At 42.7% G+C, this 12,642-nt stretch overlaps 1 protein-coding gene across 1 annotated transcript in view; it reads right to left on the bottom strand.

The window, feature by feature from the left end:
* LOC115471006 (polycystic kidney disease protein 1-like 2) overlaps positions 1–12,642 on the bottom strand; it is a 99,104-nt gene that overhangs the window by 9,514 nt on the left and 76,948 nt on the right. Inside the window, exons 18-19 of the mRNA XM_030204674.1 lie at positions 2,336–2,486; positions 655–883 (exon numbers count right to left, since the gene is read on the bottom strand). Coding sequence (XP_030060534.1) covers positions 655–883; positions 2,336–2,486 — 380 coding nt within the window. The remainder of the gene's footprint in view (positions 1–654; positions 884–2,335; positions 2,487–12,642) is intronic.

Below are 12,642 nucleotides of genomic sequence, written 5' to 3'. Positions count from 1 at the left end.
GTCACTGTGTCAGCTAAATATTTAGACTTTATCAAATTGTGAGTAAAGTTTCTAGATGTACAATAAGATGACAGAAGAGCAGGGGCGTAGCCAGATGGCAAATTTTGGGTGGGCCTGATACCAAGGTGGGTGGGCATGGAATTCACTCCCCCAGTCCCCCTCTGGTTTGCTCCTCTCTCAATCCCTCCCTGCCCACAAACCCCAAATATTAAATACTTGAGCTGGGGAGGATTCCCAGGCCATGCCAGCTGAGAATTTCCTCCTCCTCGGGCGGCCGGCGCTCTTCCAGGTGGCGGCCAGCAGCACTTGCCTCGGGCTGATGCTGTTGCCAGCAGGCCATGTATGCTCAGTGCTTTGGCATGTGTGAAAACTGAGCATGTGCAGAAGGGCTGGTTTCAGTGTCGGCTCGGGGCGGGTGCTGCTGGCTGACATTTGGGGGAGCGCTGGCTGCCCGGGGAGAGTCTTCGGCTGACAGGGTTTGGGGATCCCCACCAGCCACAGCAAGTGTGTCACAATTTTGGGTGGGCCTGAGTCCAAAGTGGGTGGGCCCTGGCCCACCTAGGCCCACCTGTGGCTACGCCACTGCAGAAGAGGAGCCTTAAGCTTCAGACTGTGTTCGACTGCTGGAAAGCGGAGGAACTGAAGGAAATTTACCTGTCTGTGAACAGCTGGAGGAGGGGGGCAGCTTTCTCCAGAGACTGCAGCAATGTCTGTACTTGCAGCAAGGTTTGCTGATAATCAGTCACATCAGGAAATCCCTCTGGCCCCAGCTGATGGACATCTTTGGACACCCGCTGCAGCTTTCGGTAGATGTAATGACCACAGTACAGACCATGCAGGTCCTCTAGCGAGGTTCGCTCCGGAGTCATCGTTACCTGAATCTCTGAAGAACACATCAGTCAATTACAACATAGTGGGAAGGTTATATGCAGTGAGAATCTAAAGAGACGGACGTTCAGCCAGCGGAGCTCAGCATTTGGCTGACCACTGCCAGTGTTACAGCAGGAAATTCAATGCCAGGCCATGTCTGGGCTCCGGCATTGGATATCGGAGGTTGCGGAGCCAGTTAACACATAGCTAAGTGGAAAATTCAGCACATAACCAGCTATGGTGAACCACATGAAAACCCCTGTTAGATTGGGATTACTGACGAGAGACAGTCACTGAGGGGAGTCCCGGGTGGGGTGGGGTGCCCCTGGACAGAAGAGTGACAGGGGAGGTGGAGTTAAGGGATAATAAACTAGGAGATTTTGAGCGGGAAGATGTCCTTGGTTTTGCCTCTAAGGGTACCTAGTGAACTCTGATTGTCTGCAAGCCCCTGCCAAGTGACCGGGAGGGAGAAGGGGGATGCTGGAACACCATTTACCATTGGGCAGAAATTAAGGATCAGTTATTGCTGTTCTCAGGAATAAGAGCCCTGGTTGAATTGGGGAGTCCTATCCAGCAGCGGGATGTAGAGCAGAAAACGTATGTTCAGGGCTGGGGTGTGACCCAGGGAGGTGCACTCGTGGAAGGAGGACAGCCCTAAAGGATGAGGAGAGATTGGAAGCCCTTGAAAACTGACACCTGGCTACCAGGATAGGACTGGCAGGAGTATTTGTCTCTATGTAAATAGGCCCGATTTAAGAAGTTCCTGTAGATATATCTGTGAGAAAGGGTTGGGGTCCATGGAGTCCCCAAGGCATCAATAGTCCTGGCACTGAAACTGTTTGAAGGAAAGTTTACGTTACTAACTGCCTGTTGCAGCCAATTTCAATAAAAGTTAAGTTTGTTTATAAAACCTGCCAAGTGCAGAGTGGTTCCTGCATTGAAGGGTGGAGTGAAATCCAGACTGATAAAGTATCTCCCAAACCCCCGGATGGCTATTCCGGACCTCTGACCCACTCTCAGCTCCAGTGGAGTTTCACTGAAGGCTTGAGTGTGATCCGAATGACTGGTTTTATGTACCCGGGTCAGAACTGGGGGAGACCTGGGCTACACATAAAGTCAGGAATGAGAACACCCTGAAAACAGCGCTAACCAGACATTTTTAGTGGCACTTAACTGGCCAGTAGCTGTATCTAGCCAATTAAATCGCTTGGAAAATCAACCCCTCAGGGATCATGTCTGCAGAATTTCACACACACCAGTAAATTTCACAGTTACAGGTTCAATGCAATCCCAACAACACAATGACACATAACACACTCCCTGAGCTATATTCTGCACAATACAGTACTAACACACCACAACGGCACGAGGAGATGAGGGATGGTGGGAATGCAGGGAAAGAGGGGTAATGACACTGATCAGAAGACTATGGAAAAGCGTCCTGGATTTTCCACATAACACTGACTGGCTGCGTCTCCGTCTCTTTGGTAGTGAACCATCTGTGTCAGCAGCTCCAGGAAGCTGTTCACACTGTCGGCAGATTCCAGCAGGTTGTCCAGCTCTGGAAATCTGTTCCTTTCAGCTTTCCTCAAGGAATGGAACATCTTTTCCAAGTCCTGTAATGGAAAAGCAACAAGTCAATGATGCTGGAGGTGTGTTCCAGGGCATTAATAGCTCCAGAGCTAAACCGATGGTGTCTTATATAAAAAGAGAAACGCTTGAATCTGTTAATACCCCTCTGTATTACCTTTCTTTTTATTCTTTCCTTATTATTTCTCAATTTACATTCTAATATATAGAAATAAAAGCAAACATAAACAAGAAAATAAGATGATACCTGTTTTATTGGACTAATTGGCTTTATTTCTATATATTACCTTTATTTATTGGGATTATTAACCACCTTTATGAAGAGACTAGGAAAAAATGCCCGTTTCTGAGCGGAATGAAATGGGCGCTAGCAAGGGGCCCCCTCCCTCCGTCCCTCAAAGCTACTTGCCTTGTTCGCTGTGGGCCGTTTCGGCCCTCGAGTGTCAATAGCTCCGCCCTCGACGTCATGACGTTTTGACGCGAGGGCGGTGCAGACACTCCAGGGCACACCGGATATCTCGGGCGCCTCAACTTCCGTGGAGGCTTCAGAACGTTGGGGTTGCCTTTTATATATATAGATTCACCCAAGGCGGTGAACAGTTTAACATAAAACTTACAATTTTGTTAACAGCATAACAATAGTAAAGTAACCAAGAATAAACATAAATACAAGGTAAACTTGAAAAAAAGTTACATTGAAACCTAATAATAGAACTACAGTGAAACAGTATCAAAAATGTACACATTTAACAGCAGTGGAATTCAAATAGCAGAGATATAATACAATGTAGCATAAAACCAATGATACACCTATTAAGCATTAGAACATTCAACTAACATAGATATGATGGTAAAGATTTTCTTCAATACGGCTTACCGTATAGCTCAGGGACCAAGAGCAGATATATGATGGGAACAAGACGCCGGTTACAGACTCAGGTTGGATAATTTGATGGTTAGCTAAACTCAAGGCAAGTTCGTGGTATAGTTAAAAGTGAACTAACACAACCGCACTATTTTACTCAATTTACAGTCTGCCCAGCAAAATATCGAGAGCTGTACCTGCTGCTGAGTGGAACATGTGAGTTACTTCCTGTATGATTTGTTTAGGATTGTGCAGGGGTAAGGAAGAGGCCCTACGACTTATCTGGAAAGAGGGAATGGAAAACCTATTTACCATATATACTATCTTACAAGTCACAACCCCAGTGTTTCCCTAAATCAAACTATCCCCATTCCTTCCCTACCCATCCACACTGGCTGCAGCATCTTCCCTTCCCTATCCCTCCCCAGGGTCTTCACTGGTCCTACCAGCAGCAACCGAGGACACAATATCTCCCTTCCCTATCCATGCACACTGGCTCCAGCATCTCCCCTTCCCCTCCCTATCCCACTCCCCAGGGTCTTCGGTCCTACCACAGCAGCCGAGCACACAGTATCCCCCTTCCCTTCCCTATGTCCTTGCTCTCATTCATACCTCTTCCCAGCGATGGTCAGCATTTTTTTTGCCAACATGGCGTTATGTCTGGATATTCAATATCAGGCCATGTCCAAGCACCGACTCCTACAATTTGACATGTCCAGTGCGTTCGACATGGTCAGTCACCAAATACTTAGGAACTTCTTAGAGTACTTTGGAATAGGATGAAACATACTTAGATGGATCAATGGCTTCCTAACCACAAGAACCTACCAAGTGACTTCAAATTCAAAAACATCATTCCCATGGAAACCTGATTGCGGAATACCCCAAGGATCACCGCTCTCACCAACCCTTTTCAACCTAATGATGATACCTTTAGCCAAATCGCTAGCCAACCAAAGTCTTAACCCATATATAAATGCAGATGATGTCACGATCGACATCCCGTTCAAAAACGATCTAACTGAAATCTCGAATGAAATCAAACAGAGCTTCCATATAATGAATTCATGGGCGGATGCATTCCAACTAAAGCTCAATGCAGAAAAGACACAATGTCTCATTCTCTCCTCACAATATAACACAAACAAACCCACTACCATAATCGCCCCAGATTACACTCTCCCTATTTCAGACAGTCTGAAAATTCTCGGAGTCACAAATGACCAAAATCTCACACTCGAAAGCCACGCAAAAAACACAGCAAAGAAAATGTTCCACTCAATGTGAAACTTAAAAGAATAAAACCTTTCTTCCCAAAGGAAATATTCCGCAGCCTGGTACAATCAATGGTACTAAGCCACCTAGATTATTGCAATGCCATCTACGCCGGATGCAAGGAACACATTGTCAAGAAACTTCAAACTGCCCAAAATACAGCAGCCAGACTCATATTTGGAAAAACAAAATATGAAAGTGCCAAGCCTCTAAGAGAAAAACTACACTGGCTCCCACTAAAAGAACGAATCGCATTCAAAGTTTGCATCCTGGTCCACAAAATCGTTCATGGTGAAGCCCCGACCTATATGTCAGATCTCATAGACTTGCCAACCAGGAACACAAAAAGATCAGCACACACGTTCATGAATCTTCACTACCCCAATTGCAGAGAACTTAAATATAAATCCACGTATGCCTACATAAGCACGCAAATGTGGAATGCACTACCAAAGACCATAAAAACAATGCACAACCTGACAATCTTCCGTAAACTACTGAAAACCAATTTGTTCAAGAAGGCATACCATAAGGATACATCCTAAACACTAGCCATTTAGACTTTACATGAACTGGACAAATCTGAACGCTTACACTAAACTGATACCATCGATACGAGCGAAAGCATGCAATCCATGCACTACTACTCTATTTCTCATACCGGAAATGAACTCGCTATAGTTAATTAACTTATTGTTATTACTCACTCTATCATTCAGGAACTTCAATGTAACACCACACGTATGTCACCTCCCTTACTGCAATAATACTTGTAATTTCTATCCGGAAATGGCAATCGCCATTATGGTATAATGTAAGCCACATTGAGCCTGCAAATTGGTGGGAAAATGTGGGATAAAAATGCAACAAATAATAATAATATCTGGCTATCCCTTAACTGCTTAAGAGCAACATTCATCACTTACCACCTACGTGAAACCGGATAACATTAGAACAGAGTTTTATGTGCATAAGTACATAAGTATTGCCATACTGGGAAAGACCAAAGGTCCATCAAGCCCAGCATCCAGTTTCCAACAGTGGCCAATCCAGGTCACAAACACCTGGCAAGATCCCAAAAAATGTACAAAAAATTTTATACTGCTTATCCCAGAAATAGTGGATTTTCCCGAAGTCCATTTAATAATGGTCTATGGACCTTTCCTTTAGGAAGCCGTCCAAACTTTTTTAAAACTCCGCTAAGCTAACCGCCTTTACCACATTCTCTGGCAACGAATTCCAGAGTTTAATTACATGTTGAGTGAAGAAACATTTTCTACGATTCGTTTTAAATTTACTACATTGTAGCTTCATCGCATGCCCCCTAGTCCTAGTATTTTTGGAAAGCGTAAACAGAGGCTTCACAGCTACCCGTTCAACTCCACTCATTATTTTTATAGACCTCTGTCATATCTCCCCTCAGCCGCCTTTTCTCCAAGCTGAAGAGCCCTAGCTGCTTTAGCCTTTCCTCATAGGGAAGTCGTCCCATCCCCTTTATCATTTTCGTCGCCCTTCTCTGTACCTTTTCTAATTCCACTATATCTTTTTTGAGATGCGGCGACCAGAATTGAATACAATATTCAAGGTGCGGTCGCACCATGTAGCGATACAAAGGCATTATCCTAATTTTATTTTCCATTCCTTTCCTAATAATACCTAACATTCTATTTGCTTTCTTAGCCTCAGCAGCACACTGAGCAGAAGGTTTCAACATATCATCATGGTCTGTGACTCCTAACGTGGAATCTTGCATGACGTAGCTATAATTCTGGTTCCTCTTTCCCACATGCATTACTTTACATTTGCTCACATCAAACATCATCTGCCATTTGGACGCCCAGTCTCCCAGTCTCGTAAGGTCCTCTTGTAATTTTTCACAATCCTCTTGCGATTTAACGACTTTGAATAACTTTGTGTCATCAGCAAATTTAATTACCTCACTAGTTACTCCCATCTCTAGGTCATTTATAAATATGTTAAAAAGCAGCGGTCCCAACACAGACCCCTGGGGAACCCCACTAACTACCCTCTCCATTGAGAATAATGACCATTTAACCCTACTCCCTGTTTTCTATCTTTTACCAGTTTTTAATCCACAATAGAACACTACATCCTATCCCATGACTCTCCAATTTCCTCTGGAGTCTTCCATGAGGTACTTTGTCAAACGCCTTCTGAAAATCCAGATACACAATATCAACCGGCTCACCTTTATCCACATGTTTGTTTACCCCTTCAAAGAAATGTAGCAGATTGGTGAGGCAAGATTTCCCTTCACTAAATTCATGTTGACTTTGTCTCATTAATCCATGCTTTTGAATATGCTCTGTAATTTTGTTCTTAATAATAGTCTCTATCATTTTGCCCAGCACCGATGTCAGACTCACTGGTCTATAATTTCCCAGATCTCTGGGACCTTTTTAAAAAATCGGTGTTACATTGGCCACCCTCAAAATCGAGTGTGGTACCGGAAGATTGAAGTATAAATTACATATTACTAAAAATAGGTCCGCAAGCTCATTTTTCAGTTCTATCAGTACTCTGGGATTAATACCATCCGGTCCAGGAGATCTGCTACTCTTCAGTTTGTAGAACTTTTCCACTACATCCTCCAGGTTTACAGAGAATTCATTAAGTTTCTCCGACTCATCAGCTTCGAATACCATTTCCGGCACCGGTATCCCACCCAAATCTTCCTCGGTGAAGACCGAAGCAAAGAATTCATTTAATCTCTCCGCTACGGCTTTGTCTTCCCTTCTTCTATGTTTGTGCAGCGCTGCGTATGCCTTGTAGCGCTATAGAAATGCTAAATAGTAATAGTAGTAGTAGTAGTGATTGCCCCTTTTACTCCTCGGTCATCTAGCAGTCCAACTGATTCTTTTTCCGGCTTCCTGCTTTTAATATACCTAAAAAAATTTTTACTATGTGTTTTTGCCTCCAACGCAATCTTTTTTTCGAAGTCCCTCAGCCTTCCTTATCAGCGCTTTGCATTTGACTTGATATTACTTATACTGTTTCTTATTATTTTCAGTTGGTTCCTTCTTCCATTTTCTGAAGGATTTTCTTTTAGCTCTAATAGCTTCCTTCACCTCACTTTTTAACCACGCCAGCTGTGTTCCGTCCTCCTTTTTTAATACGCGGAATATATGTGGCCTGGGCTTCCAGGATGGTGTTTTTGAACAGCATCCATGCCTGATGTAAATTTTTGACTCTCGCAGTCACTCCTCTAAGTTTTCTTTTCACCGTTCTTCTCATTTTATCATAGTCTTCTTTTTTAAAGTTAAATGCTAATGTATTTGATTTCCTATGTATACTTACTTCAAAGCTAATATCAAATCCGATCATATTATAATCACTGTTATCAACTGGCCCCAGCACCATTACCTCCCGCACCAGATCATGAGCTCCACTAAGGACTAGGTCTAGAATTTTTCTCTCTCTCGTCGGCTCCTGTACCAGCTGCTCCATAAAGCTGTCCTTGATTTCATCAAGGAATTTTACCTCCCTAGCGTGTCCCGATGTTACATTTACCCAGTCAATATCAGGGTAATAGAAATCACCCATTATTATTGTGTTTCTCAGTTTGTTTGCGTCCCTAATTTCCTTTAACATTTCTGCATCCGTCTGTTCATCCTGGCCAGGTGGACGGTAGTACACTCCTATCACTATCCTTTTCCCCTTTAACACATGGAATTTCAATCCACAGTGATTCCAAGATGTGTTTTGTTTCCTGCAGAATTTTCAATCTATTTGATTCAAGGCTCTTGTTAATATACAATGCTACCCCTCCACCAATTCGATCCACCCTATCACTACGATATAATTTGTACCCTGGTATGACAGTGTCCCACTGGTTATCCTCCTTCCACCAGGTCTCAGAGATGCCTATTATATCTGATGTGGTCTGATTTGTCTGATTGACTTAGGCGGTTAAGTGCTGAGTATGGACACTTAGCTACATAAAGACCACCAGCTATGACCTTAGTGGTTAGTGCTACAGAATATCAGCAGAGAGTCCAACACAGGCAGGTTAAGCGGCTAAGAGACTCTCCTGTCCAGTTGAATCACTTTGAATATCGATCCCTATGTAACTTCATAAATGATCCCCTAGCCTTAAAACGAACAAGAGGAAATAATTTTTCACTCAAAGAATAGTTAAGCTCTGGAACTCATTGCCGGAGGATGTGGTGATAGTGGTTAGCATATCTGGGTTAAAAAAAGGTTTGGACAGGTTCCTGGAGGAAAAGGCCACAGTCTGCTATTGAGACAGACATGGGGGACACCACTACTTGCCCTGGGATTGATAGCATGGAATATTGCTACTAACTGGGTTTCTGCCAGGTACTTGTGACCTGGATTGGCCACTGTTGGAAGCAGGATAATGGGCTAGATGGACAACTGGTCTGATCCAGTATGACTATTCTACTTCATTAAGGATTTTATTTACTCCATACCTCCACTTCAGTCATCTCGTCTCCAAGCTGAAGAGTCCAACCTTTGCTCATATGAGAATCATTCCATCCTCTTAATCATTTTGATCATTCTTCTCTGTACCTTTACCAGTTCCACTATATCTTTTTTGAGATGCAATGACCAGAATTGCACACAATACTCAAGGTGCGATCTCACCATGGAGTATTACAGAGGTATTATAATATTCTTTGATTTATTCCCTATTTTTTTTCCTAATAATTCCTCATATTCTGTTTGCATTTTTGGCCGTCAGAAGATTTCAATGTATTGTTCATGATACCAAATCTTTATCCTTGGTGGTGACTCCAAATGTGGAGCCTAGTATCATATAACTATAATTTGGGTTACTCTTTCCAATGGGCATCAGTTTGCACTTGTCGACATGCTTGGAATGGCCTCTTGGTAGAAGTAGTGGAGACAAGGACTGTTTCTGACTTGAATAAAGCATAGGACAAGTACATAGGATCCCTAAGGGAGAGAAAGGTATAGCAGATGGTATGGACAGGCAGACTGGATAAGCCATATAAGGTTTTTATCTGCCTTCATTTTCTCTGTCAGCTTTTCAGGTCTTAGTTCTCGGAGCTTGACCGATATTTTGGCCATCTTTTTCAGATCTTAATTTTAGCAAGTAACTCAGACTAATACTTTGAATTTGTAATTCTCTGGCAACATGCTTGGATCTGAGCTTCGTACTCCTGGAGGCCCGAGGCAGAAGCATCAAGCCTTGTGGTAGAGCTATGGCTCTGCCATGAAATTACTGCTGGGAAAAGGCCATGGGATGCAGTATTCGATGAACAAGTAAATTACTGCGGCGTTTAAATCAGAGCTGTAACCAGCAGCTCATAGCTACATGTTGACCTTCCTATCAGTGCGTGTCATACCAGCATCTCCCTTCCTTCCTCCCTGAACCGAACCTTCAGTCCCATGTAGAAAGCTCCCTCCTCATCCCACCAGCCCACCTGAGCCAACCTTCACAGGAGAGGCAGGAGCAATGCCCATTAACCCCTGCTTCCAATGCCACAATGTTGAAAAAATGGTGATACCTTGCCCTGCGCCCAACATCCTGGAGATGCACTGAGTGAGGCCTGTCTATCCTATAACAGAATTTGGGAGGGGAAGGGAACCACTAGACTACTAGGGAAATGATTTGAACTGCAGGTGGGAAGTGTGTTTGGTTTGAGTCACTGGGGAGGGCCACAAGAGACCAGGGGGGCCAATGCAGGGATCCGGTGCAGGGTGGTTGGGTTGGGGAGAGTGAGGCAGCGAATTTATCATCTTTGTGAGGTGTGGGAGCAAGCCCCACTCTATCTTTTTACCAACTTCAGCGAATTCTATCTGGGACAGTGTGTCCAGGCGTGTGAGCAAGCTCCGCCCACCTAAGGTGCAAGCCAAAGGCAAGCTCCTTTGTGCAGCACCTGGAGCAGCAACTACAGTTATGAATGGTTGATTACAAATCTTAAAATCAGAAATTAATATTACTATTGATAGGCTTCTTCTAGCAGTGGTCTTGCTGGTTTAATTTGTGTTTATTATGGCACCTAGGCCCTGGCTTTATGTATTTTTTTATTTTTATAAGGAGTTGCCATCTTTAAACTTATGCTTTTTATCCAGTCTATCCACATTTGCTAATTAGGGTTTGTCGACTAGTAATTTGCCTGCATTCAAGTTTTACCTCGCCTAATTGAAGTCTTACCATGTTCTCACTATAAACGTTTCAAATGGCATTTTAAAAAGTCCTTATTAGGACCAAAAGATTGGGGTCCATCTCTTAAATATATACGAATGCCAAAACACTTATAATTCCTCCCCTGTTCCCATTCCCTATTATTTTATAATATACGATCAGTGGGTAATAAAATACCTTTGATTAATGTCTGGCTTGGGGAACAACAGCTGGGATGTCTTTTTTTAATGGAATCCTGGCTTTTTTCTGATGAAGATCCTCGAATCAAAGATCTTTGTCCCTTAGGTTATAAGGTTATTTCTTTGTCTAGGAAGGGGAGGTGGAGAGGAGGTATTCCTCTTATCTATAAGGATATATCTGACGTTTCTCTTACTGATTCATCTGTAACCTCAGATTTAGAGATATTTGCATATCATAGTGACGGCACATAAAGACCTGAACGGTCCATCCAGTCTGCCCAACAGTCACATTCATTATCAATTCAACATTAAATCAATAATGACCGTGATATTATATACTTGATCATGGTCTTTCTTTGTTGTTTTCTGGGACTCAGACCAGAGAAGTCTGACCGGCTTTGTCCTTATATTCCAACCACTGGAGTTGCTATCAAAGCCCAACTCTAACCTACCCGAATCCGTCTTGTCATTTGTAGGACACAGTCCATAAAACAGTGCCTGACACAGTCCTCATATTCCAAATTAGAAGAACGTCCATTGAAGAGCGTTCATTGAAAAATGTCCTTCAGTGAACCAATTAGACACGTATTTTCAAGAGAAGGCCAGTAAGCTTTGAGTTGGTTTTTCTCCAGCTTCTGACAGTATTCTTGACTTATTTGCGGACCCACCTCCTAGGCAAGGTATTCCTGTTAACAGAGCTTGGAAGGATTTGATGTTAAATCTATACTAAACAAAGAAATAACACCAGAAACAATGGCTAATCCACTGATATATTCTTTTAAATACTTAGTAGTTTTAGTCTGCTTTATACTTGTTGGCGCTTTCGATTAAGTCTTTTGTTAGATTACAGCATTTATACACATAAAAACAAGGAGAATGTTGAACCCCCATGATAGAAACTATCAATGGCCACTACCAGGCACGTTGTAAACCTAGGACGTCATGTCCGATAGGTTCTGAGGGGTTCTCTCCTTTTTACAAAAATTTACATAAAGCGGATTAGCCATTGTTTCTGGTGTTATTTCTTTGTTTAGTATAGATTTACCGTATATTGCACCAGTTTTCCTGCACTATTTTCATTTAAGGATTTGATGTTACCCAGTGGTCTGTCTTCTCCAAACTATTTCAGAAGTATATTTCTTCTTATTGTATACTGGACATTTGCCCTTCTTATTTAATGAAAATGGCTCCACTAGTGTTTGGTGTTAATGTTTATTCATGGAGCATCAATTGTCCTATGGAATCTTTCCTTATAGCCTGGCTGAAATAATTATTACACCTATACCAAAAGATCCTAACCAGCCTAAACAATTGGTTTCTAATTATAATTAGAAACCAATTGTTTAGGCTGGTTAGGCTCATATCTCATTTTATACAAAGCTAATGGAAGTTATGGTGACTACACAGCTTACTTGATATTTGGAGTTGCGTGATATCCTTCCTGCATCACAGACTGGATTTTGTGCGTCTTTTCGCACGGAACCGGTTTTCTGTTCCTTGTTAGATCATGTTTGAGTATTGCTGAGTGAATGGGAAAGTGCACTGTTACTTCAATTTGATTTGTTTTCAGCGTTTGATTTAGTGGATCATACTCCCCTGTTGTACAATCTAGAGGAAATGGGAGTCACAGGTAACGTTTTAAAGTGATTTACAGGCTTTTTGTCAAGCAGGTCGTACAGGGTCAAGCTACGTGCGGACTTTATCTT

The sequence above is a fragment of the Microcaecilia unicolor genome, chromosome 5 (assembly GCF_901765095.1).
Source record: "Microcaecilia unicolor chromosome 5, aMicUni1.1, whole genome shotgun sequence".
Taxonomy (NCBI): domain Eukaryota; kingdom Metazoa; phylum Chordata; class Amphibia; order Gymnophiona; family Siphonopidae; genus Microcaecilia; species Microcaecilia unicolor.
The sequence above is the reverse complement of the archived record's forward strand: the minus strand, read 5'-3'. Positions and strand labels throughout refer to the sequence as shown.